The sequence below is a fragment of the Leptinotarsa decemlineata genome, unplaced genomic scaffold, assembly GCF_025532065.1.
Source record: "Leptinotarsa decemlineata unplaced genomic scaffold, Ldec_3_MD MMD2_tig00000008_RagTag_RagTag, whole genome shotgun sequence".
Classification (NCBI taxonomy): Eukaryota; Metazoa; Arthropoda; class Insecta; order Coleoptera; family Chrysomelidae; genus Leptinotarsa; species Leptinotarsa decemlineata.
Window position 1 is genome coordinate 8737838 of NW_027412537.1, and position 26915 is coordinate 8764752.

Below are 26915 nucleotides of genomic sequence, written 5' to 3' on the forward strand. Positions count from 1 at the left end.
CGAAGAGTTGCCCTCCTAAGTCATCGTCCATCATGTTCTTTTCAAAAAGGTGGACAGATCACTAGGAAACATCTCTTTTATATCGGCAGGTGTAGGCCAAGACTCGCCGAACACAAACTCTCTCATTAACGATAACTCCGGACATTCGCATAGGACATGCCTGACAGTTTCATCTTCCTGTTCACACATCCTGCTAAGGTGTGTCCACTGCCCAGAGGGATCCTGGCAAGACTGCATCCTTTGATTCCATCCCATCTCTTAAGGGGTCCTGAAATTCTTATTCCAGCTGCTTCCTTGGCTGAAGAGTCGGCAATGCGATTACCTCTACTCCTGTCGTGCCCTTTAACCCACCTCAGGATAATTATCTACCAAGTCTTCGGATAAATCTTGGTGGTACTCTAGTACTAGCCCTGGTGGTGATTGACATACCAGCCAGTTATGTTTGAACCACTCTGGTAGTTTTTCCCTTCCTCATGCGTCAGTTAGTTGACAGTGTAAATATATAAAGAAATCGTGTCGGCTTCATAGTGCACGAGCATTTGCATATGAGAAAGCTCTGTGCAAAGTAGGTGCCGTGTGAGCCCACTGTTGACCAAAAACAAGAACGTCTTGATTATTTTGAGCTATATTCGGCCATGTTTAAAGATAACAAACCGGCATTTTTACATCGATATGTGATAATGGATGAAACATGGATCGATCAAGGGGAACAACTGGTGCACCTGGTTTAAAGTGCCCGAAAGCACAACAATCGGCTGGAAAGGTTTTTGTGATGTGCGTGATGTAATATTCTATGACTATCTTGAGAAGGGACATATCATCAACAGTGAATATTATATAGCGTTATTAGAGCGTTTGAAGATCGAAATTGCAAGAAAACGACCGCATACGGCAAAGAAAACATTTTGTTCCATCAAAACAACACACCATATCACGAGTCAATCAAAACAATGGCAAAACAACATGAATTGAACTTCCAATTACTTCCACATCCACCGTATTCGCCAGATTTGGCTCCCAGCGACTACTGGCTGTTCGCAGACCTCCAAAAATGGTCATCGGTAAAATGTTTTGCTCGAATGAAGATGCCTATTTTGAGGCAAAAGATATATCGTTCTACAAAAGTTATTTCTTAGGGTCTGGGACTTTTTAGCCCATTGTTTACTGTAAATTATATTACCCTGGTTGTCCCCCAGACTCCATATGATTTGCTAGCCGGACATCAGATGACCATATGTCAAACTGCCATTTCCTCAAACCCAGTACTCCACACAAGACCGAACCTGAATGAACTCCGATTCGCATGTCCAAATCTTCTACCTGAAAAGAATAATTGTATTTGAACTTGCAGTGTCAATTAGAAATGAATCCTTTTTTTTGTGTAAGAAATCAACAATTTTTACTGGACTGGAAGATTGAAAAACATGTTGATATATTATTATTTTTATAATGCTTTAAAAAATCAGCTTCTTGATCCCTTCAAGATGAAAAATTATGTGGCAGCTACTGCAGTCTAGATGGTTTTCTCAAAAAGAGGAAAAATACAGTATCACACTAGTGAAAAGTAGTGAGACCCCATTATAATTGCAAAACGTTGTTCATGTCTTCATGCTATCACTAGAATGCTTTGACTCAAACATCAATAAACCGCCCTTAACAAAACCATTATACTTCCAATATAAGTAATGATCAATCGCTATCTTTCTCCATCTTCGATTGAGAACGATTTTCTGTTATGTTTTTCTCAGCTGAAATTTAAGTCTCTTGGTCTTTTTTCAGGACTCCCGAAGCTCGAGGGTCGGTATTTTTTCAGTAAAATAAAATAAATTCTCTGTTCTTCTGATAGAAATTCTGAAGTTTCCATCATCAAGTACTTACAGTTTTTCTTCCTAAAGATAGTTTTGGTGATTTTACAGCTTCTTTATTTCTCCAATTCTTAAATGTACATATCGATGATTTGGAAACTCCTGTCATTCACAAACACATTTTTACCAGGGCATCGATGGTATATAAAGAGTTTTGGTGTATGAGAGCATCATATACAATAAAAATGATAATTTTGTTTCTTATGGAAAACGCGCATTTACTCATCTGATTGAGATGCAAGGGTTTTATTATTCGTTCATATTCTCAGGTGATGAAGTACTATTGGATCGGATCGAATCATGATGTCATCCTCTTTTCCAGCGAAAATTGAAAATATTTCAGTTATTATTCGCCAATGCAGACTTTTAACGACTTTTTGGTTTCGATAAATGCAATTCTTGGATTCACAGTCCACATTTGATGGCTGAGATTTTGTGTAGCTGCTACGAATGGTTTTTCTGGATTGGAAGCAGATTCTATGTATTTTCACGCAGTTTTTCTTATTCTCTTAAAGGAATGGTTGTGACGGTTGTGACGGATTTTCTGTCTTTCAAGGTTTATGTTGCCTTCTAGCAAACTTTCGTCTCTAAAAATCTCGCCTACTGACTGTAGCAAAAAATCCCAGTTCTACAATTCGCATCAGGTTTGCTATCACTTGCAACAAATACATTTCATGAATTGATCAAGTTGAAATCTGTTCAACCATGGTTCAACATAAATTGAGAGCAAGTGTTGCTTCTAAAAATCTCGCCTATTGAAAGTAGGGTAAAAATTCCAGTACCACAAGTCGTATCAGGTTTGTTGTCACTCATGAATGAACTGAGTCAAAGTCTGTTCAACCATGGTTCAACAAAAATTGAGAGCAAGTGTCGCATCTAAAAATCTAGCCTATTGAAATTAGAGGAAAAATCCCAGTGGTACAAGTCGTATCAGTTTTGCTATCACTCGCAACAATTCACTTCATGAATTAACCAAGTCAATGTCTGTTCAACCATAGTTTGACATGAATTGAGAGCCATTGTCGCGTTCAAAAATATCCCCAAGTCGAATCTGTTCAACCATGGTTTAACATAAATTGAGAGCAAGTGTCGCGTCTAAAAATTCCGGCTATTGAAAGTAGAGAAAAATTCTCAGTGCTACAAGTCGTACCTATCAGGTCTGCTATCACTGGCAACAAATTCATTTCAAGGATAAACTGAAGTAAAGAACTCCAGAACTAAAAATGAACTTCTTGCTGATCACAATGGTTCTAGATATGGTCACGGTAAAGCCATTTGTCATAATTCTACCAAGTCCACAAGTCCAAGTGGAAGAAATGAGAGGTTTTTTTGCAGTATATGAATAAGTGGAATTAGAAATCTTGACAGTTACTGAAGGATATTAAAATACATGATTCCTTGGCAGTTTTTTCCAAAATATTCCTAGAGGAAACTGTTGGATTTTTCACTCTAAATGAGTAAAGGAGTTGAACATTGCATCATAAACATGTTTATGAACTTAGAATATAATGTAAACATTTTCAGCGGAAAGTCGTTGGTCGGTTTTTGGGACATTCATGATGCTGTCTACTGGTAATTACGTTATATACAAATATTTGCAAATGATAACGGAACGACAAAGATAACCTTTTAAATAACTCATTAGAATACACTATTATGTGTATTCACATATGACATCATTGTTTCGGAATTGTTATTTTGAAGTTTTTCCATTAAGCTGAGGTGAGTGTGTTGATAGTTAGTATCAGATTAATATTCTATATCTACTTCGACTACCTGTTCATCTCACGATGGAATGTAGTGTGAAAGTGGAAGTTTTGTATGTTCAACATTGTTGAAAGAGTAGGTGATTGAACTGATCAATATAGTTGAAAGGCGGTGAAGTTTTGTGAAGAACTGCCAAGGAATTGGAAGGTAATAGGAAAAAAGTAACACAGGAGAATACAAATAAAAACTTTTGAAGAGGAAAATAATATTTAGAAAATAAATTTCCACTGCTTGTTTTGAAATTCATATTTCCTTCTAGCGATAATGAGCAGGTCACCATTTGAGCAAAAAGGTGAATATCTGATACAAAAATACTGATATTCCTTCATTGAGTTTGACCAACATTAGTTGAGGAATCTGTCAAATATTTATTTAATCAGTTCTGGAGAGTGGTGCAAATTAAGTGAAAAACTTCATTAATAATTATAGATTGCTGAAGAGAAGAAATAGATCCTCGAAAAGTTATGTTTTTTGTGAAGTTGCCATCTTTCAAGCTGAGAGTGAAAAAATGAAGGATCCTAACTGAAGAGAATTGTTTAGAATTGTCCTAGACATGGATATTTACTGAAGAGTCTGAGTAAAATTCAATATCACTAATTGAAGCTGAACAGCATGCATAAGATCAAACAGTTTGATCTTCCTCTTGAAGATGATCACTTGGTGATCGAAACACGTGTCGAGTTGTTAAAATAACGATTTAGTGTTGGAAAAAAACTCCAATAATATCCATTACTACAATAAAGGTTGCAAACAGTTCACCACAAGTACCTACGTTGAGTGAAGTCTGTTGCAAACACTTCCTAACATAGAACGTCCTCAGGATATCATTATGACTAAATTTTAATATTATGTTAGTGTTTCTATATGCTGTACTATAACAATTTTCAATTTAGGGTAACTCATATACAAATTGAACTGAGGGCTAACGGCAACAATGTTAAATGTTAGAACTAAATTCTTACCGGGGTCGTTTTTATTGTCTATGCATCGCCATAGTGGCCTAAGTACTACCTGTTAGTAGTACCTAACTACTACCAGTTAGTATTACCTAAGTAGTACCTGTTATTGTTCGTATGCTAAACTATCTGTTTTTTTAATATCGCTAATTTGCATTTCCTCTATGTTAGTTAGCATCCCCTACTTTTTTTTCTAATTATTAGAGGGATTGATAATTATCTAGGGGATAGTCTCTAGCATAGAGGAAATGCATAACAAACTAGAGGTATTGAAAAAAAGGTAGTTGTGTAGCATAGGAACAATAACAGTAGTTACGTACTATTAATAGGTAGTAGTGAGGCCTATATTTTTTCTCCAATAATCAGAGAAAAATGTAGGATATATTCACTCACATAAAGGAAATACATAACAAATCAGAGGTATTGAAAAAACAAGTAGTTTAGAATAGGTGCTTGGCCCAAATTTGTATCTGTAGAGTAGGGAGGGTGAGTGTAGACTCACAGCACTTAGGCCACATGTGGCCCATTGTACATTCTCCCGAGGAGTTGTCGTCCTAGGTTATCGTCCATCCTGTCCTTTCCAGGTAGGTTAACAGGTCACTAGGAGACATCTCCTTCATATTGGCAGGATAGGCCAAGACTCGCCGAACACACACTCTCTTTGGTAACCTTGAGGTGTCTCACGGTGGCCTCCGCGGATGTTTTGGAAGGTGCAGCGATATTACTGTCGTTTTGCGGCTTCTTCAACTTTCTTGGGGTTCTCTTCGTGGAGGTGCGCAAGTGAGGGAGCTTTTCTGTAGGGGTGGCCGGTTCCTTGCCTTTATCCAAGGCGGAGCTCTTGGCGCCCGCCGCAGAAAGTGCCCTTGCTGTTGGAGGTGATCTGCTATGATCAGATCAGTTTTTGTTTTCGTTGTTTCTGTTTTAGTGTTGTTCCATTTATGTGTTGTTTCATTCATGTGTGTTCCCACGAGTAGCAAGGAAAGAGTAGGTCACCTCTGGTAGAGCCACGCATTATCAGAGTTAGGCTATTTACGATAAGGTTTCTCCCAGTTCCCCAAGGAGATCGTTCGTGACCGCATATCACCCTGCAGCCATTCAGCTGGCGGCACGATTACTTACACCTTAGCTTGGGTAGTGGTCCATGGTGGCATGTTTTGCAAAGGCTTTTAGGGGTTTTAGTTACCCTCACCCTACTTATTTCTGCCACTGACCAGGAGTCTGGCGACCCCGTCCGTAAGACCACATTGGCTTCCCGGACAGGACCTCCAGTCCCCTGGTCGTTCCCCTATCCGCCACCTGGGGACGCGTCCGATAGGTAGCCCAACCCACGTGCTACTTAGTGTATCTAAATGATTTGAAATCGAAGGCAAATTGAGATTGATCGCTGCTTTAAAGCGAAAAAAATTGCTATTTTGAAGGAAATAATCTCTGATGATTTGAAATCATTACAATTTGGTTTGAATATTACTGGAGTTTTTTCCCAATACCAAATCGTTATTTTTACACCTCGACACGTGTTTCAATAACAACGAAATCGATGAATTCGTTTCTCTTATCCATTTGTGTATGAAACAAAATCGTTTCCAGATAGAAGGTTGCTTTTATGAACAACAGGAAGGAACGGCCATGGGAAATCCCTTGTCCCCCTACCTGGCAGACCTGTTCATGAGCAGATTCGAAATGGAAACTCAAGAAAAGTCAAAGTATTTTCCTAGGATTTGGCTAAGGTATGTGGATGATATTTTCGCGGTATTCGATACCAAAAAATCGAATATCGAGGACTTTGTTTCCTTTTTAAATAATAGATGTCCATCAATAAAATTCACGTATGAAATAGAAAATAAGGGACAACTACCATTTCTTGACGTTTTGGTAATGAGGAGCAAAGATGGAGGGTTAGAATACGATATATTTAGAAAAGAAACAAGCACGTACAGGTATATTCCTGACAGTTCACATCACTGTGGACAGCACAAACGTGCTGGGTTGAATTTTTTGCTTCATCGTCTTTTGACTTTCCCTCTAACACATGATAGGTTCACAAAAAAAAACGTACAATACAGGAAATAGCAGCCACTAACGGTTTCCCGAGGGGTATTGTAAATGACATAATTAGGAAAAAGAAGTTTAGGTTAACAATGAACGAAATCTCGACTTTCAGAAAGGACAAAAACCAAGATAAATACATCTCAGTACCATACTACCAATATACGAAGAACTTTGGAAAGATTTTCAAGGAACTAGGTATGAAGGTGGTTTTTAAAAGACCAAAAGACAAAATTGAGAATTCGGAAAAGTCTGGAATTTACGAAATTGAATGTAAGGACTGCGATGCAAAATATTATGGACAGACAAAAAGATGTATTAAAGTGAGATATAAGGAACACATAGCACACTTAAAATATGGCAGACCTGAAAAATCAGCAGTCGCCCATCATATTTTGCAACAAAACCATTCCATAGACTTCAGTTCTTTAAGATTAATTAGACAAGTTAACAACAACAGGCAACTAGATGCCTATGAGAGTGTAGAAATGAGTAAACATAATAATATTATGAATAACGATAACGGACCAATATCAAATATACTATATAGCTTGTTGAAATAATATTGTTGGGTTTACTGATTACTACAAAAAGACACATTGTAAATATATTTAGATAGGCAATATTGCGAAACTAATTTTATATAGCTGAAAATTGTTCTATATATAGCTGTAACATTCAAACATACATAAGGACATATTGTAAAATAATAGAAAGGCCAATTGTAAAATTAATTTAGGGTGGTACACTCGTATGGGTGGTATTACTGATTACCTACCTGTATGATGTACCTGATTAGTATAAGTAGCTTTAGTTTTATCTTCCTCTTGAAGATGATCAACAGGGTGATCGAAACACGTGTCGAGGTTTGAAAATAACGATTTGGTGTTGGGAAAAAACTTCAGTAATTTTCATTACTACACCAAAGGTTCCAAACAGTACATCACAAGTACAATTTGGTTTGATTATAATTTGTTTTGCCTCAATAATACCAAAGAAATATTATGAATTTTCGATTCAATTATGATACTTTTTCGGTAGATAGTCGAATCATTGACACTGAATCGAATTGAAAATGTCTTGATTTGATATGGATTCTGCATTTAACTTTCGTGAACGTGTTAGGAATCACACGTTAAAAAGTAAGACCTCGTTAGTCCTTAGCTCGCACAAGTTTCTCAACTTCGGAGAGTTGTCGTTCGTAAGGGGGCTACAGCTGATTAACGGAAAAACAGATTTTAAACAGATTTTTCAAATGTTGGATGAGAGGTTATCATCTGGTTGTATAATATTGTATTCTGTGGTTTTTTCAACAGGCAGCAGATGAACTCAGTTCTTGTACACAGAAAAGGGCAATAATGAGGTCAAATGAAAAGGCCATTGTAAACTTTTGTATATCAATTATCTTATTATGACTGTTTTCAGTTAAAACTGTTTATTTGTTGCACAAAAAATACCTTACACTCTTACATGTAACTCTAAGGTACGTTACATCTAAATCTAAAGAAGTACAATCGATGCTAAATTTTGAGTGGCCAATTTATTTAAATCTCAGTTTAGTTGAAAATCAGTATAACAGCTCATTTTACTTTCAGATATATGTCAGAATGAACGACCTCAACGATTCCACTCATGCAAATGTTGAAGTCATTTCAAAAGAAAACATTTCTGAAGCCTTGGCAAAAAAACTGAAAACGAAGCATTTTGTAATTCTGAGATACAGAAATGAGCCCCATCAGGAGAAGAATGGGTTATTGGGAGATCACATAATTATTTTTGTAACGATCCTAAACGCTGAAGGAATCGAAGAGAATATATCGTTTTTCCTGAAACTTTTTCCAAAAGAAGCGGCACCAGCAAAATTCGCAGAAGGTTTGGGTGCTTTCAGAAAAGAAGTGTTCATCTACAGTATGCTGGAAGAATTTATTGAAAAAGGAGTTGATATTGCCGCCAACGTAGCGCCCAAGTGTTACTTGGCAGAGTACAACAAGCACTTGGTTCTGGATAACCTATTGGAAGAAGGCTTCAAGATGTTGGATAAACATGAAACTCTTGATTTTGAATCTGTCCTGATCGTTCTCCAAGCCCTGGCAAAACTGCATGCTGCTAGTATAATTTATGAGGAAAAATTAAACAAGAACTTGTTAGAAGAATACGAAGAGGATTTGGAGGAAAGCTTCTACAATGATCGAGAAGGTTTCATCAACTCCAGAGGTATTGAGGCCTCTATCAAGTGTGTCGTGAAGGAAATTGAGATATTCGACTTTCCCCCGATACTTTCATCTGGGAAATGCTTTGCTGAAATAGCTATAACAACGTGTTTGAAAATCTATCAGTTGGTGAAACCTTCCAAGAAGTTCAGGAATGTCCTGAACCACGGCGATCTTTGGATGACAAATTTCATGTTAGGTTACGATAAGGATCAAGTTGCAAGGGAATGTAAATTCTTCGATTTTCAATTCGGACGATACGCGCCCCCCTCCCAAGATGTACTTTCACTGATTTATTTGACGACTACCAGGGAATTCAGGGAAAAATATATGTACCAAGTCATAGGCATGTACTATAGTTATTTGGAGAAGCATCTGAAGGTATCGGATTTGAATATAAATGACATCATACCGTTTTCTGATTTCATGGAAAGTTGTGAGGAACAGAAGTTGTTTGCAATTGTACAGACTGCTATGTATTTTCCACTTATATTGATCAGTAATGACAAAGTGAAAGAATATTTTTCCGATGAAATCCTCAACGAGAAAGCTCTCTTCGAGGATCGGAGCTACCTTGTGTTGGCTCACAAGGACACTGACGAATCTTACGAGAAAAGGCTGAGGGAATCCATTCGAGATCTCAAGGAATTTTGCGAATATTTATAGTATAGGGACTTATGCAGACTTTAAGAAGTAAACTCAAATATACATGGAAAGCTTGAGTAGTTCTATATTTAATGACATTCTGGTGAATTTTCCATTAGTTATAGATGAAACTGTTAATCAAGAGATCAGTACTTGTTTTCTCATTGTAGAAGAAATATTCCATTGTAACAATTTCAAATAATTCAGTTTACTGAATTCGAATAATCGTAGTGCTATAGTTTGGACTATAATTTCTCATTGACAATTCTGTAGACGTATCAATTATAAAATAGTTTCAATGTCTAGAAAGGTTTTAGGACAAATTATTGTTGAATAAACTATATCAAAAAGAATAAAGAGTATGAAATATTCAGTTATTCATTTGAAATATTCAGAAACCAATCAATTATACATTATGGTCTGAAGCTCATAGTTTGAAAGCTAAAAATTATTTTAGTTGAAAAGAAGCCACCCTGAATGAACTTCTGTACAATTTGTTACCTTGGTTTCAGAGGTGTTATTTTGCCTACTCAAATTTGAAATCGATATTCTCTTCATTTTGTATTTGTCTCATTCTACAATAACGATTACCTACCAGGTGTAGTTACAATTGGTGTTTCTGTTGTGAATTCTTGAGAAGCAATGGTTTATACGCTTCGAGAACGGATTGAAATAATGATTTTGTACTACCAGAATGGAAATAGTGCTGGAGCTGCTGCCTGTATGTTCAATGATAATCATCCAGGAAGAAATGTACGACACAAATACGTTTCGGAATTATTGAACAAATTTATGGAAACTGGATCTGTTAACAAAAAAAGCGTAACCGTTCAAGAGTTGTCAACGATGAAGCTATTTGTACTGCAGTTTTAGGGCACGTTTGACTAATGGAAAATTCGCAATCTCTTACTGAGTTATCTCGAGAATCAGGAATCAGTCGTTCAAATGTTTTCAGGGTCCTTCATAAGTACAAATTTTATCCATATAAGATTAGACTAGTCCATGAATTGAACGAAGATGATTTTGATAGACGTATCGAAGTATCAAAATTTTTTCTATAAAATTTGTTTTTCGGATGAATGTACGTTTAGTTTGAATGGAGAGATGAATCGGCAAAATTGTCGATATTGATGTGATACGAATCCTCATTTATACCGTCAGGTTCTTACCCAACGACCTCAAAAACTGAATTTTTGGGCAAGAATTTTATGTGACCACATCATAGGACCTTTTTCATCGATAATAATTTGACTATTGATAAATATTTGGATATGATGAAGAATTGAATAATAACGTGCATCAATAGGGCAATTGGGAAGGATATGAATTTATTCGAAAACGAAATATTTCTTCAGCAGGGTGGTGCACCTCCTTATTATGCAGCTCCAGTGCGACAATTTTCGGATGACCATTTTCCTGGTCACTTGGTTGGCAGAAAAGATCCTACATAATGGCCACCAAGGTCTTCGGATCTCACTCCTGTAGATTTCTTTCTATGGGGTCATTTGAAGTCTGAAATGTGAGGGCGGCAATGGAAGCTCGTTTGTACCATTGTATGGAAGTTGGTGGAAACGTTTTTGAACATTAACTATAGAAAATTTTTTTTCTTCTCATAGTCCAGTCATCAGATTTTGATTCAAGAATTAATAAAAAATCTCTTTTTCTGATTTAATGCTTCCATATTTGTCTCTAGAACGAATACTTGAAAATGTGGCCTCTTGTATAATTGTTAATCTGTTTTTTATTTTTCCTGCAAATCATTGTTTCAAAAGTTATTAAAGGTGGCTCGTTTACAACTCAAATAATTTGTAGCTCACGAACCATCCGCTTCAGACCATATGTTTAATACGTTGTTCAAATCTGCTGCTCATCATGAAGCATCTGATAATGCGAAACAATATAGGGTGAAGTAACATCAAATGTGAATATGTCAAAATGTGTCCCCCTGTATACTGTGGTGTCTTTTTATTTTTCCTGAAAATAATTTCACCAAAAGTTATTCAGGGTGGCTCGTTCTAAATGGAATGCACAGTATATTTATTTATTTAAGATCGGAATTCGTCTTTGAACAACATTCTTGATAAGTATGTTGGGTATGTTCAAGAACAATATGGGTTATCTGCAAGTATAATATTTGATTGCTACTACGAAAACCCTGATATCGCAGAAACAAAGTCGTGGGAGCGCTTGCGTCGCACGAAAAAGCATCAATCGACAGAGATAAAGTTTGATAAGGTCACCTTACCAACATTATCCCAAGATAAATTTCTTGGTAAAGAAATAACAAAGCAATAATAATAGTCATCGTCCGTTCTGCGTTTTCCCAATCCTAAAATTATGTGACTATGATAGCGGATGACATTGACATTTTTATCTTGCATTAGGAAAGAAGCAGTCCAATGTTTTTTTAACCTTCAAAAGGGCGTACGATTGATCAATTATACTATTTTTCAGGTTTTATATATGGCGACGTCATTGCAGAGAATTTGCTGTTTCTCCATGCCTTTTTAGAAAGCGACACATGATCAGCAGACAAACCTCAATCCATCAAAATTTTACAGAAACATCCTGAGTTAGCAAGCGAAACAGCATCATTTTTCAGTAAGAAAGTCGAGCCATCTTTGTTCACTGTCGGAGGCGAACGTTTTTTCGTCTCTTTTTATAATCCTCTGAACAGCATAAGATACAAACGATTCGCCAAGTCAGTAACCAAAAATACATTCAACTCATCATCCCTTTCTCCAACACGAAATGCAGCCGGTTTCCACAGTCACCGAGTTTATCACCAGGTTCTGTCGTGGCTCGACAAACATTGTAATCCTGAAGATTGAGGCTGGAAAAAGCATTGAAAAATTTGGATACCAATCCAAACTTTCAAGCCTCCAGCACCCCACGAACTTCTGCAGATGCAAGAGAAACTAGGGAAGTATGTGTCGTTGTTGAAAAGCAGGCCTCAAGTGTTCTGTAGTGTGCCTCGATCGTTTTGGTTAAACCTACAGTAATATCATGGGAATATCAAAATTCATCGAAGAAAATGAATTCGAAGATGGATTAGTCACAATAACGCCAATTCTGATTCCCGTTATTCCGCAAACATTCACTTCCCATACTGAATAAGATCCTGAACCACAGCCTGGACCATCAAAGAACATGAAAAAACAATAGCTGAAAAGCAACTTATGCTCAAAAATATCTCGCCTAGAAATAATTTTTCGTGGATTAGGCCTACTGGGGATGCGCATGGGGTCTTTCACCCCGTGTGGTCACCTGGATCAGCAGGATTTTTTGACTTGAGACTTAAGACTTAGTTGTTCGTGCAGAGAGACTGGTGATTCGTTGTGTTTCGCGGAGTGGACAGTACCGGACTACGGAAACATAAACTGATAGACCTTTCTCGTGAAAAATAGATTCGTGAAAGTAAATAAGTGTTTTTTGGACTCGATTAAAATAAGTGGACACATACAGTTTTGTGGAAAAAAGACAATAAGATAACAAAGTGTGTTCGAGGAAAGTGCGCCTTGTGGACTTGAAAGTCCACAAGGCGCACAAGAAAAAAACGCAGACGCCCTGTCACGGAGACCATATCTCGATGACTGCTCACATTACTGACTAGCAGAAGAGAAGGAAACAGCTATTTGTAGAACTACAGCTGTAGACGACAACTGGGTGGACAATAAGATCAAGGAAGACCAAGAGAAAGACCCAGATCTTGGTTTAGTCATCGGATGGAGGACAATTATTCAAAGATCATCGTAGAAGGAGGTAGCAGAAAAGAAAGTCACCAGACAGTGGTAACCAGGAACAGACGACGATCCATGATGGAGTCACTGGATTACATCTTGGAGTAACGAAGACCCTCTAGACCCTCTAGAAGTTGAGACAACGGTTTTACTGGGTTTATTGTCAAGCCGACGTCAAGGACTGGTGCAGAAAGTGTGCTGCCAGTAACGGACCTCGGATACGACCGAAAGCTCCAGTGTGCCAGTATAACATGGGTAGTCCCTTTGAGAGAATCGCCATCGACATCGCCGGCCCGTTCCCAGAGTCCGACCATGGGAACAAATACATCCTGGTAGCCATTGACTATTTTGGTAAGTGGGAAGAAGCCTATGCCCTGCCCAACCATTGGGACAGTACGATTGAACAGTTCAATCTTCCTCTTGAAGATGATCACTTGGTGATTGAAACACATGTAGAGGTGTTGGAAATAACGGTTTGTATTTGGTTAAAACTCCAGTGATATTCATTACTACACCAAAGGTTCCAAACGGTGCATTTCAAGTGTATTCACCTGCTCTTACTGGTTAATGAAATAATTGTATCCGCTCTTTTCAGGTAGGTGAGAATCGTAATCATTGTGTTTTTGGGATATAAAATGTTTCGGTCTCAAAGTAGTTATTGAAATCCTGCATGAGAAAGCTATTGTATAGCGAAACACATGTGGCAATAATGAAAATCAAAATAAATCTTATCAGTTAGTTTTGGTATGAATTTTCATCAAGTACTGGCCAGTTCCATTCAAAATTTAAATCAGTTGAAATATTTAAGAGAGGTGGTGCAAATTAGCAAAATTTTTGTAATACTATTATTTAATTTTCAGATTGATTCGGCCGTTACTTGATGAAGATCCATAGTAATTTCACAAACTACACCTTAATCACTTGGAAAACCTTAGCGAAACATGTTGTGATATATTTTTTCAATAAAGTTTGTGGAGATCAAATCGGTTAGGTGTAGTTTGTGAAACTAATATTTAAATTGAAGGGGTTATATTTAATAATAACGATAATAATAATAATTTATTCACAGCAATATAAGGGTACAGATTATGAATAAAGTAATACCATGGAAGCAGTACTGCTTGTGTGTGGATATACATACATATATAAGGCTGATATAAAGTAATATTTCTACACTATTGTTAATTTTATAAGTTCAAATTTCAATAACTCCCTGATGAGTGGTTTTGTTTGTGATGAAAAAAAAATTTTTAGGTCATTTTTTCAGTTACAAAATTCATTTTCTGACATTTCTTACAATAAAAGTAGAAAACATACAATTGAAATTAGTTAACGGTTACTGTATTGAAATAACTGTTTGTATTGTATTATCAATGGATACGATTTTCAAAAACTGCAAAAATACATTTTTCATAATAGATATACGTAGCAAAGAATTATTTTTTGATAAAACCAAAAATAAAACTTTTCGGGGCTCAAAAATTTCAACTATCTTTCTTGAATCCATAGTTCGTTCGAATATGGAATAGAAATGATTTGAACCCTTCAAAATTTCCAATACAATATTAAGAAAAAAATCGTATAATATTGTCTGACAGTTATTAATACTTTGGTCTGTTGTTGTGGATTTTTTCAAAGGCAGCACTGGAATTGTAAATTCAAAATGTCACCTTCAACAACAAAGAAACAGTTACTCATAAATTGTGACACCTGGTGAAACAATTGTTTCTACTTCCTTCATTTTAAAGTAATGATTACGCATTTGATAACAGGTGGATAATGGCTCATTTAGAATGCACGTGTATTCTAAATTAATGTCGACCACTTCCATAGGAAATTTTCAAAAATGATAAGATATGTAACCATTACTCTGATATGATCTCATGAATACATTTAATTGTCCGAAAGCCAAAATCCAAAATTTATTGTTCAACAGTTTGTGGGTTGGTAATGAATCTAGTTATATCCGTCAATCAACAACCCACTCGTTTTTATGAGCTGTCATTCAGTATCTCGTGAAAATTCAAAATGAGTGATAACGATCAAAAAATTCGTGTTACCCCACCAGATATTACCGAGCAAGCAAATATTGCGATGAATAATTTGCTGCCAGCAAAATCAAGAGAAGAATACGGATATAATTTCGAAAATTGTATGAGTTGAAGAGAGAAGAAAACGTTCTTTTCGTTCATTTCGAAGATTTAGCAAAAACTTTTAACAAAAATGAACCCTAATAAAATAATTTGTAGGAAATATTGTCACCAATTTTCAAATCATTCAATTGACTTCTGATTGATTGACTGAATGACTTTATTATCCAAAGTCATGATCTCATACAAACATAATGTACCATTCCTTTTAATGGTCAGTAGTAGAAAAAGTATAGTGCGCACCTAGAGGATAAGGCCAATTACGTCCACTTGCGAATTATCGTACTCGGCTAACGTCTCGTGCTTACAATTTTTTGCTTGTGGGTAAATGGCTTCTTATCCTACTCGATACGTAATATACTATTCTTCATCAGTCACTTTAAAAATATATTTCATGTCAAAAAAGTTGAAGAATATAAATATGAGATATAAAATCGTACATTTTGCCAATAAGATCCTCAAACTTCACATAAATCTTCTACAATTTCTTCCATCCTCTTTCTGAACGGTTCATATTCCATCGCCTCAAGGAACACATCACTGCGATCAACCAAATAAAAATGCAATGAATCCTCAGGAGAATCATTGATCATCTTGATTTTTTCTTTCGGGCAGAGCAAAATTTGCAAATAACAAGCTGCCTGGCAAATTACTGCGGATCTAACATATTCGCAACTCTCTAAAAAAGTTTCGAAGTCGTAAATATTGTTAACGTCAACGTCATATTTATTCAGGATCCTGGAAAGTTCTTCATGGTACTCTCTCACTGCAGCATCCATATATTGTTTTCTCGTTTCTTTATCAGTGTTCGTGTACAATAGAAAAAGAAGATCCATTGCTGGTGGACCGTACCTTGTCAGTTGATAGTCTACCAGAAAGCACGATTTTGGTTTACCATCTTGTCCTGACTTAGTCAAGATGTTGCTTCCCCACAAGTCTCCATGGCAGATTACGCTCCTGAATCTACTTGGCTCTTTCAGAATCTGAAACATTCTACTGAAAGCATTGTCAACTTTCCGTTTTAGACTTTCGATTCCCAACCTCTTAGAAATAGTTGGAAGTATGTCCATAAACAATTCTACAACAGTTCTTGCCCCACGCAGCATCACCGCCCCAGATGGCTCTGTCGTGAAGCTGATCTCCTTCAAATACTCGCAGTATTCCTGGTTCAGTTTCGATCGTATTTTCTCTTCGTACAGGATCGAACATGCATGGAACTTCGCCAACAGTTTTGAGACGATTACGAGCCACTCGTAGCTAACGGGGGTATGTATATCTGAAGATTTATATCGGAGGATCGAAACGTCCTCTAATACCAGAACATCGTTACTTCTCGCAAAGAAACATTTCGGGGCAAAGTCAGTTAACTCTTCGAATCCTAATTCGTTGAGAACTGGTATGAATGTTTGGTAAATGAATCTTTCTTTGTTGAATGATAATAGAGCCAAGCTTTTCGTTGTTTCGTTTGTTGTCGGTAGATATTTGGCAAAAAATTTGAGTAATTCGACTCGCTCGTTGTGTTTCACAGTTATTTTCAGTTGGTAGTAATCTCCAAGAAATCCCAACCTCTCGTTTAAAGCTTCTAGTTGGTATCCTATGAAGCTGATCTCTTTTGATTTGAGCTTATTTTTGACTGCTACGTAACAATCTTCTCTGGAGAGATTGGGGTTCTTAAAGTGCTCTATTAACTCCTGGACGAGTTCTAGAGTCTTGTGGTTTTGTTTGGAGTCGTAGAAACTTTGTCTGGCTGTTTCCACTTTTGCGAAAAGTAGACATTTTTTTACTTCATATTCATAGCAGTCTTGAGAAAAAATTGCTGTTGAAGAGAAGTCGATTTGCATGAAATGTTTTTTCAGTTCGGCGTAATAACACTGCAACCATTCGTGGAAATAGAACTGTCTATCTAACTGATTTGTTTTGGAAAAGATCACCAACAAGACTTCGTATACTAATTGGAGTATCGCACCACTTTTTTCTGCCAAAACACGAGGGTTTTTTGAAAGGACTTCGCATACATCTTTATTGCACTCCACGAGTTGTTTAACACCGTGTTTGAATACTTCAAAATCGATCTTTCCAGAAATATCCGACTCGCCAAGATGTTCCACAAAATTAATAAAGTCTTCTACATTCAACTTGCATAATATAGAATTATCGTCATTATTTCCGGTATTATCATTACTTTTGATGAAGTGATAGTGACTGGACGCTAAACTTTTCAATTTTTTTGTGAGGCACTCGTGAACTTTTTTTTCGACACTCATTTCACGCTCGCAAAAACACGACTTCAGTAGTATTTACTTTCGACCGTTCTTATGAATTATCAGCACGAGTAAATGCTGACTTTTGTCTAGCTTTCACTGGAGTTATGGTCAGGGAACCGATGAAAAGTAGTGGTCGTAGTTGAATGGTATCGAAATTGTAGATGATAAAGTGAAATTTATCAGTGACGCCACTTTTAAATGTTTGTTTAAACCTTTTAGAAACTTTCGAAGCTAAACAATATGTATGATATTCATCTAAGAATTAATTTATTTGCTCTTAAGTAGTTATATTTTTCAACCCCATTGTTCAGGGGGCATTAGAACATTATCTTGATTTCGAAGTTTCAAATTATTCTCTCTAAATTTTTTGTTTCAAGTCGTAATTTCAAGTTCAATGTCACATTTTGAGTTCAAATTCGTAATCAACTCGAATTTTCGACCTTAATCTCGAATTTTTTATTTCATTCTCGAAATTTCGAGTTTTAAGTCGTAATTTTGAGTTCAACGTCGAAACTTTGTGTTCAAATTCGTGAGTAACGCTAATTTTCGATCTTGTATGTAGAAATTTCGAGTTAATTTCGAATTTTAACTCAAAATTTCGACGTTAAACTCGAAATTACGACTTGAAATTAAAAGTTGAGGAAATGAAATCAAAATTACGAGATTAAGGTAAAAATTCGAGTCACTTACGAACTCAAAACTTCAACGTTAAACTCGAAATTACGTCTTGAAACTCAAAATTTCGAGAATAAAATCAAAAATTTGGCATTAAGGTCGTAAGTTTCAAGTCATAATTTCAGGTTCAATGTCAAAATTTTGAGTTTGAATTCGTAAATAACTCGAATTTTCGACGTTAATTTCGAATTTTTGAGTTTGAATTCGTAAATAACTCGAATTTTCGACCTTAATTTCGAATTTCTGATTTAATTCACGAAATTTTGAGTTTCAAGTTGTAATTTTGGGTTTAACGTCAAAATTTTGAGTTCAAATTCGTAATTAACTCGAATTTTCGACCCTAATCTCTAATTTTCGATTTTATTCTCGAAATTTCGAGTTTTAAGTCATAATTTGAGTTTAACCTCGAAATTTTATGTTTAAACTCATGATGTCGCGTTTGGAAGAGTTATTAGGAATTCAAAATTGAAATTCCGAGAAAAAAGTCGGAATTTCAATAGGAGTGTGCTTCCATAGAGATAGCGTTTATAGATCTCCTCTTTTCATATTCTAGAAAGGGTTGATGGACTACAGAATTTCAATTTGAATATTTTTGGAAACTGTTTCTATTATAACTTTCGAACCGCTAGGAATTTTCTATAATATCTCATATTTTCAAAAACGATCTTATAAGGCAAAACATCTTGAACGAAGAATTCAGGATTCCATTTGAAGAATCAAGAAATAATTTTCGTCCAGATTTGATTCATCCATTATATGTCAATATATATACATATATATACAGTGCCACCGATAAAGTCCGCATCAAATGGGAAACTTTTTTATTTATCGTTTTATGTGAAATTTGATTTTGGCAGTAGATTTTGCTTAAGAAATGATGTCAAATGGCGTCTACAAAATAGGTCACGTGATTTCCTTAACCTGCCAAAATTGACATTTAAAAAAAGAAACATCGAAAAATGACATTATTCTTCAAAATATCCAAAAATATCAAAGTATAAAAACATTTTCTTTTGTAATTTTATACCCACACACCAAGTTTCAAACCCATAATAAGTATTTTATATTTTCACTATTTTTCCGCACTCCTGCTTTTTCTACTTATCAAAATTTAAGCACACCTGTACTAAATCATTTATTTTAACTAAACTCGTCACCGAATTTCTTTTTTTGTAATATAATAATATTTTAAGAGCCTCTTTGATGTTAAAAACAAATTTTGAAAAATAAAAGTTGTCAAACTTGATGCAAAGTTCATCTAGTTTCAACGGGGCTTTCCAAACTATACAGTACGTACAGTACGAGGAACAAGTACAAATCAAATCAATATATTAAACAAAACCATACAGATTCCTGGAGAAGATCTAACACAAAGAAGAGTACCTGATGCAGTACAAATACAGGCAAATTTACCTAAAGTACCTGAAATACCTGAGTTAAGACGCTCTGACCATATAAAGAGGCAGACGACATGATGACAAGTTCAGTTTGAGGAGTTCCTAGAAGATGACAGTACTGCCAACTGTCGAAAGCGCTCGCAGATAATTAATAGAAGATATAAAGCTTCAAATCCTTTTTGAACTGGATAATTAAAAAAAGGAAATGGTGGAAGAAAAAAACAATTTTTTTTATATCAGATTCACGAAACCAAGCAAATTGAAGAATATTTCAAATAGCTACGTAAGAGTTATACACATAAAAATTTTGAAAACTAGTCCTGTGTATGTAGTTAGTACGTGTATCGAGAAACGGTCTAAAGAAAGCAGAGGTTTTCTTTCAATTTTTTTCTTGAGGTTATAGAAACAGAACCCGTATAGTCTGAAAAGTAACGTGTTCAGGACATTGTTATACATTCCTGAACATTATCGAATGCTGTGAAATGTTCTAGAACACTGTAGTCCATTTGAAGACTTTTCCATATGGGTGGGTACTAAACATTGGCGGGTGTATGTAGAGCAAGATCCATTTCAGTTTTAAAATACAATCTTGTATCGGTTTGTCAACGGCAGTGTAGACGGCAGTTATTGTAATTTGTTTGGTGAACTTTCGATTAGGATCGATGATAACTTTTTAAATAGAAGATACCATTAACCGGGACATCTGACATTACATATCTGATATTACATCTGACAGGAGATACCTGACAGTTATAATGGGCATGAAATACTTATTCAATGAGGAAAAATCACCATATCATTTTTGATATTAAAATGAACATAGTCAGCTATTTTGAAAAATTAGAGATAAGCCACCGGGTTTGACGACCATCTCAGTTTGAAACTGCATACCAACGTTTCGCCAGCACGAGTGGCTGGCTTCTTCAGATAGTTATTCTTCTTGATGGTTCACCGATGACTGGTGATTCCTACTTCGTAGGATTTATGTTGACTCTCTTGTTGATATGTTGATATTGGCAACATAACCAATTCATCAATATTTAGTGAATGGTTTTGTTATATCTCAAAGACATCAGAATCAGGCTTTGGATGAAAGCTCTCGTAGGATCGCACCAACGTCCCGATGGGGGCGAATAATATTATCATATTTCAATCAATTCACACAAATTTTATCTTGAATCATTTCGTCTCTTGATGAAAACCGTATAAATACGTTCTCTAGATTTTGAGTTCATCGCGTTTAAACAGACATACACACCTAGAGACTTCAATTTATAATATGTATTGATGAACACATAATTTTCTTTCCAAAATGAGCATTTTTTTGTATACAACAGTTCCCGGATCATAAAGAAATACACCACAACTATAACAATAAAAATGGGTGTCTTATCGGATATTTAACAACCAGTTGTCAATGTAAGCATTATTTTGTTAGCATTATTGATGTTGATGAAATGCTGATTTTGTTTAGGCACGGATTTAGTTTTATCGATGAATATTATTTACGACTTTGCAAAGAATTGTTATCAATTTCAGTTTATTTAGAACAAACAAGCCTAATGGGGATACAAAATGATCTCCCAATCTCCTGTAAGGAAAGAGCAGAGTTAATGAAGAAACGAAAGTTGTGCTTATCGATTATAAATGAAGATATGAAAGAATCATATAGCTTCCATCCACCAATGCGGAGAATATTTTGAATTCATCGGTATAATCATGATGAAGATGTTTCGGAATGGTTATACTTGCTAATTTTTATCAAAATTGTCAGTAGCGCTGAATAAAAATCCCCAAATTTGGATAAATTATTATTCGGAATAATTCACATAAACAAAAGTATCTGGAAACTGACTTCCACTTGAACTCTCAACTATTTTTTATAACCATAAATGATTTGCATAAATTATGCCATGGCACTGAATGACGAAATCAGAAATGTGATTGTTTTGAATTTATCTAATATTAGAGACAAGCACTTTATCCTAAGAAGTGAATGAGGCTGTTCAGTTCAGATACTTTGATAAAAAAACATTGTTTTGATGAAACGTGACAATATTGAAATTTGCAATGTGCTATACTACAAACGAAAGATGATAACAAAAATACTCAAAGCCACCATCAACCACTTAGGTCCACCTACCTTAACTGAATAAAATCAATAGCAAACATCTACTTGTGACATATCATTGAAAAACCTGTGAAAAAGCCTTAACACTAATTACTTTTGAATGTCTCGAATGAACAAAAAAGGTGGACTGCAAAAAAAAACAGAAAATAGATGTTCACAGTTTACATATTTTTGCAAAAACGGCAAATACATGTTTGTACAACTGTCATTGAAAGTGACATTTTTAATTGTTTTAATTGATCGATGTAACCCTCAGCTACTATTGTAGACTTCTATCCCCCGTTCTTCTTAATATCCGTTATATTTGCTCCTGATTCTGCTAGCAAAGAAGCAGGAGAGCTTCTGAAATAGTGACCGGTATATTTCTTTGGTACCGGGAGGTTCAGAAACTCAGCAATGGTAGAGGGAATTTTCTCAAACGTGTTCATACCAACTGGGTTGGCACTGCATTCATAATTTGAATATTTCAGAAAAAAAACGTTGATGATTGATAACAGAAGGGCGTAAGGCAACATATTTTTCAAAATAGTCAATGTTTTTTCCAACAATGCAAAAATAACGACCCATTTTCGTTTTTGTATTTGGAATTCGACCAATTAATGATTTATCCATTAATTTAATGTCTTATATTAATAAATAGCGCAGCTCTTCACGTCGGCAGGCTCCATATATTCCGAAAATAGTAGCATCTTTTATCATCAAATATTTTTTATCTGGCGCCTCATTTATAAATCCTCTGGACTTTTTCAAATTTAAGAGTTTTAGATTTTTTGTGCCTGTAACTTTCATTTTTTCGCTTTGAGAATGCTATTTGCTTCTATCAACACCATTTTTAACGAGGGCACTCGACTTTATCATTGAAAATTTACTCCACAAAGTTGACGAGTTCCATATTTTTTATTTCTCTTCTAGATAGGCTAAGAAGACGGTTTCCCTGAAATTTCCTTCGACGATTTTTAATCTACACCAGCTAAGAAAATTAGAATATGCGATGTCGTACTGCTGAGCCGATTTTTTTGGTAACAATCCGATTAAAGCTCTTTTTGCAACCTCTTCAATATCGTCAGGAACACACAATTCCTCACTATTGTTCTTCATTATGCAAGACATTAAACACCAGCAAGAACTTTAAATGTGACTTTAAATAAAACGTGTGAGCTGTAAACAATACTTTTTCTTGTTAACCAGGTGATTCGGCGTCACCTGACACGGCCACTTCACAGCAAATGCGATAACATGAAAATAGTTAACTGACAAGAGATGTCAAAAAGTGTTTTTATGGAAATAATAAATGTATCTATTTTATTATGAAAACAGGACAGTGGTACAAACAACTTTGTATGATATTTGTGTTGAACGTAAGTTTTATTTTGATCGTGAAATTGCTCATTTCACAAAATAAAACCTTACTTTCAACACTCATATCATAAATAGCTATTTTATTCAATTTATGTGCACATTCTTTTCAATCATTATTCGTACCATTGGTTAGTATTTTCACAGGCTTACCAAAGTAAGGGTCTGCTATTTGATTTTTTTTTAACTGTTCAGGTGGAGCCTAGAGGGTTGACGAAGTGAGTTCTTTTTGTGTTTATATTATTTCCCACTTCCTATTCTGGAAAAGGTTTTGATAATTTTTAATGCCATCTTCTGTTAGTTTTGTATGTAACTTTTTTAATTGCCACACTATAAATATTATGAATATAATTATAAAGTCACATCATGCTGATTTTGCTAACCTTACCTGCGTCTTATTTCTTGTGTCTTTGATAGCCTTGATCATGTGCAATCCCATTTCCACGCAGCAGTGAGCATGGTCCGATCTAGGAGTTGGCAGCCCTGATACGCAGTAATAACAATCCCCAAGTAGTTTGATTCTTAGGCAGTGGTTTTCCTGAGCAAAGATAAATGGAAGTGAATGGTACTGACATGAATGTAGTAGAAAAAGCTTCCTCCCACAACATGTGCAGTAGATGTGTAGAAATCTGTTATTAGCCTGTTATATAATTCAAGCCGTAAACATCCAAATCCAGGACCATATTCAGTTAGTGATGGAGCTTAACCCTGCTACTGCACACTGGGGTCTAGAAAACCCACGTGACCTTTATATTCTACCTTGTAAGCAGGCTTTCGATCGTGACCTTGGGCCAGCGCCATGTAAATTCAGTTAACAGTTGTATACGAGTGAGGCAGGACGCACAATATTTTATCGCTCCTAGGTAAGTGGTAAATTTTGATTTTAGCTGCTCCTGGGTTACTGAGACCCCAGTGTGCAGGATTAAGTTACATACTTTCTATTAGAAATTTTATTATCTATCATTTTGAAGGAAGATGTCGAGGCATAAAAGAAACGATACTCGTCCGCTAACAGAGGAGGAACTGCAGGAGATTGTAGATAATCTTTGGAGCAATCCAGATCATGAAAATGGATATGAAATTGGAGAATTTTCGGATAGCGAAAACGATTATGAGATGGAGGAAGATGAGGAAGACAATGAACAAAGTGCTTGTGAAAGTGATCAGGGTGGTGGAAATGAACAAAACAGTGACAATGAAAATGAAGATTACAGTGAAAATGAAAGTGAACAAGCTGGTGAGAATAACAGTGAATAAGCTAGTGGAAATAGCAGTGAACAAAACAATGCTCGTGAGAATGAACAAGAAATGCGTCCAAGAGAAACGAGAAATAAAAGCGTCCTAAGAAGTAAAAATAACCACTTGTGGTCATCTATAGTTCCTCAGAGGAGAGGTCGTTTGAGAGCTGACAACATTGTTTTACATTTGCCCGGTGCTAAAGGTGATGCTAGAAAAGTAGAAACCCCTTTAGAAGCTTGGAATTTGATTATCAGTGAAGATATATTCGAAACAATTACCATACGCACCAATGAACAAATTGAGAGAAACCACGATGAGACTAACAAACTCAGCTACACCAAAACCACAAATGTTATTGAGGTAAGAGCTTTCATTGGTCTTCTCTATATAGCGGGAGCTTTGCGTGTCTCAAATTGCAGCACAGAAGAATTATGGTCCCTTGCTTTTGGGATTGGAATTTTTCGGACAACCATGTCCCAGCAGAGATTTCAGTTTTTAGCTACTAACTTACGCTTTGATAACAAGGCTGATAGACATATACGACGTCAGACAGATAAATTTGCTCCAATTAGACAAATATGGGATGTATATATAAGCAACTGCAAGGCATACTACACACCCCATGAATATTGCACAATAAACGAGCAACTGATGAGTTTTCGTGGCCGTTGTAGCTTCCGCATCTATATGGCCAGCAAACCCGATAAATACGGCTTGAAAATACTAATGCTAAATGATGCTAAGACCTATTACATGTTGAATGCTATTCCTTATGTGGGCAAAGTGAACTGCAAAAATAATGAAAGTGTGCCAACCTATTATGTTAGAAAATTGTCCGAACCCATACACAATACCAATCGCAACCTAACTTTTGATAATTGGTTCACTTCGATTCCATTGGCTAATCTTCTATCTGAGCAATATAAGCTTACAATGGTAAGAACCTTGCGAAAAAACAAAAGAGAAATTCCGCCTAGTTTCTTGGCCAAAAAAAAGTAGGGTCGTCGTTATTCGCTTTCGATAATAACAAAACTCTAGTTTCTTTCACACCCAAGCAAAATAAAAACGTGATTCTAATTTCTACCTTACACCATGACGATTTCATTGATCACGAGACAAATAAACCAACGATAATTGAGACATACAACGCAACCAAAGGTGGTACAGACACCTTCGATCAGTTGTGCCATTCATATACCACAGCAAGAAAAACAAATAGATGGCCTATGCGAGTGTTTTATGGTATGATTGATGGAAGTGGTATCAATTCGATGATTCTGCTTACCTTTGCTATGGAAGATTGGGCAGAAAAAAAAACTCGGACACGCAGGAATTTCCTAAAAGAGCTGGGAATGTCCTTGGTAATACCATTTCTCAGGGAACGACTACGGTTGCCAACGCTTAGAAGATCACTGCGTCAAAAGATAATGGAAATCTTGGATGAGCCTGTGCCAGATCCACCACCAAATAATGACGAAAATTTGCGACGAAAAGTTCGTTGTAGTTTTTGCGACAGAAAAAAAGACAGAAAAACAAATATGCATTGTAGCGTGTGCCATAAATCGTTTTGTAATGAACACAGGGCAATGGTATGTAGGAGCTGTGAGGCTGATTTATCAGCCTGATTCATTAGACTGACTAAGAAAAACTTGAGGAATTATAATTTTTTCAATTGCACAATATAACAGAATGATATTTAGTTAAAACGTTTCGTATACTTAGAATTCGAAAATTTTAGTTTTTGTTTTTTTTGGTGAATTTCTAAAAAATCGTACATTTTGTTACAATTTTTTTTTCTTTTTTTCAATTTGATATTATCGAGAATGGAATATTTGTTTAAACTACTTTTCAATATGTTGTATACTCTCTAAAATAACCACTTCAACAATTCCATGTGTAAAAACAATAAAAAAATATTACCAACTTGAAAAAACTCCATTTCATTTATTGGGTTTTTGAGACCCCAATGTGCAATTTGTGTCTTGAAATATAAGTGTGCGGTAGCAGGGTTAAAAGTAAATTGTATAAACATATGCAATTTTACGACCCAAACTTTACGCAGATACGATTTCTCCCACCGGGCATGACTCGGTCCGATAGCTGTATAATATTTGGAAATTTATTTAGGCAAGATGAAATTATCCTCCACTCGAACAAAAATTTTGTTATATTTCCCACGAAATGTTTCGAAATGAATTACGTTCATTTCGAGGTACTATAAAAGAACATTCCTATACGAAAGCAGAGCCAGAGAGCACGTGATCCAACCAGACAGCTGTTTCGACCTGTCAAGGTATCGTATCAAGGTATTGATAGAGAGTTATAAATTAGCCAATTCATTAGTGCATCTCATGTTCGCTAATATAAGGTCATCGAAAAAATAAATGAATTTTTGTAATGAAAAATATTAAAACTACAATAGCGAAAACAGTTATGCAATCATAATTTGACACACAGTTACCTGGTATTTCAGA

The 26915-nt window shown here is 35.7% G+C and overlaps 3 protein-coding genes across 8 annotated transcripts in view; 1 reads left to right on the forward strand and 2 right to left on the reverse strand.

Annotated features, from left to right (window-relative positions):
* Positions 1 to 26915, reverse strand: part of LOC111504846 (adenylyl cyclase 78C) — a 215956-nt gene that overhangs the window by 53335 nt on the left and 135706 nt on the right. For all 3 annotated transcript variants that reach the window (XR_012464500.1, XM_074170986.1, XM_023159555.2), the window contains 2 exons: positions 23591 to 23740; positions 1181 to 1320 (listed from right to left, as the gene is read on the reverse strand). Coding sequence is in view for 2 of the 3 variants with exons in the window: in XM_074170986.1 (XP_074027087.1) it covers positions 1181 to 1320; positions 23591 to 23740 (290 nt within the window). In the remaining variant the exon portion in view is untranslated. The remainder of the gene's footprint in view (positions 1 to 1180; positions 1321 to 23590; positions 23741 to 26915) is intronic.
* On the forward strand, positions 3482 to 9792 carry LOC111504848 (uncharacterized). Of its 4 annotated transcripts, none has more exons than XM_074170988.1 (3): positions 3544 to 3587; positions 6176 to 6315; positions 8230 to 9792. In XM_074170988.1, exon 3 carries the CDS (start codon positions 8242 to 8244, stop codon positions 9508 to 9510), a length of 1269 nt encoding a protein of 422 aa, XP_074027089.1. In that variant the 5' UTR covers positions 3544 to 3587; positions 6176 to 6315; positions 8230 to 8241; the 3' UTR covers positions 9511 to 9792. The 4 variants fall into 4 exon arrangements, with proteins under 4 accessions (XP_023015327.2, XP_074027089.1, XP_074027088.1 ...); XM_074170987.1 differs by lacking the exon at positions 3544 to 3587 and adding an exon at positions 3594 to 3779; XM_023159559.2 differs by lacking the exon at positions 6176 to 6315 and having other exon boundaries at positions 3482 to 3587.
* LOC111504847 (uncharacterized) lies at positions 14276 to 17793 on the reverse strand. The gene has a single exon (XM_023159556.2). It carries the CDS (start codon positions 17641 to 17643, stop codon positions 15838 to 15840), a length of 1806 nt encoding a protein of 601 aa, XP_023015324.2. The 5' UTR covers positions 17644 to 17793; the 3' UTR covers positions 14276 to 15837.

Bases quoted from the DNA above. Each gene is read 5' to 3' on its own strand.
- LOC111504848 (XM_023159559.2), top strand. From the start codon at position 8,242: ATGAACGACCTCAACGATTCCACTCATGCAAATGTTGAAGTCATTTCA.
- LOC111504847 (XM_023159556.2), bottom strand. From the start codon at position 17,643: ATGAGTGTCGAAAAAAAAGTTCACGAGTGCCTCACAAAAAAATTGAAA.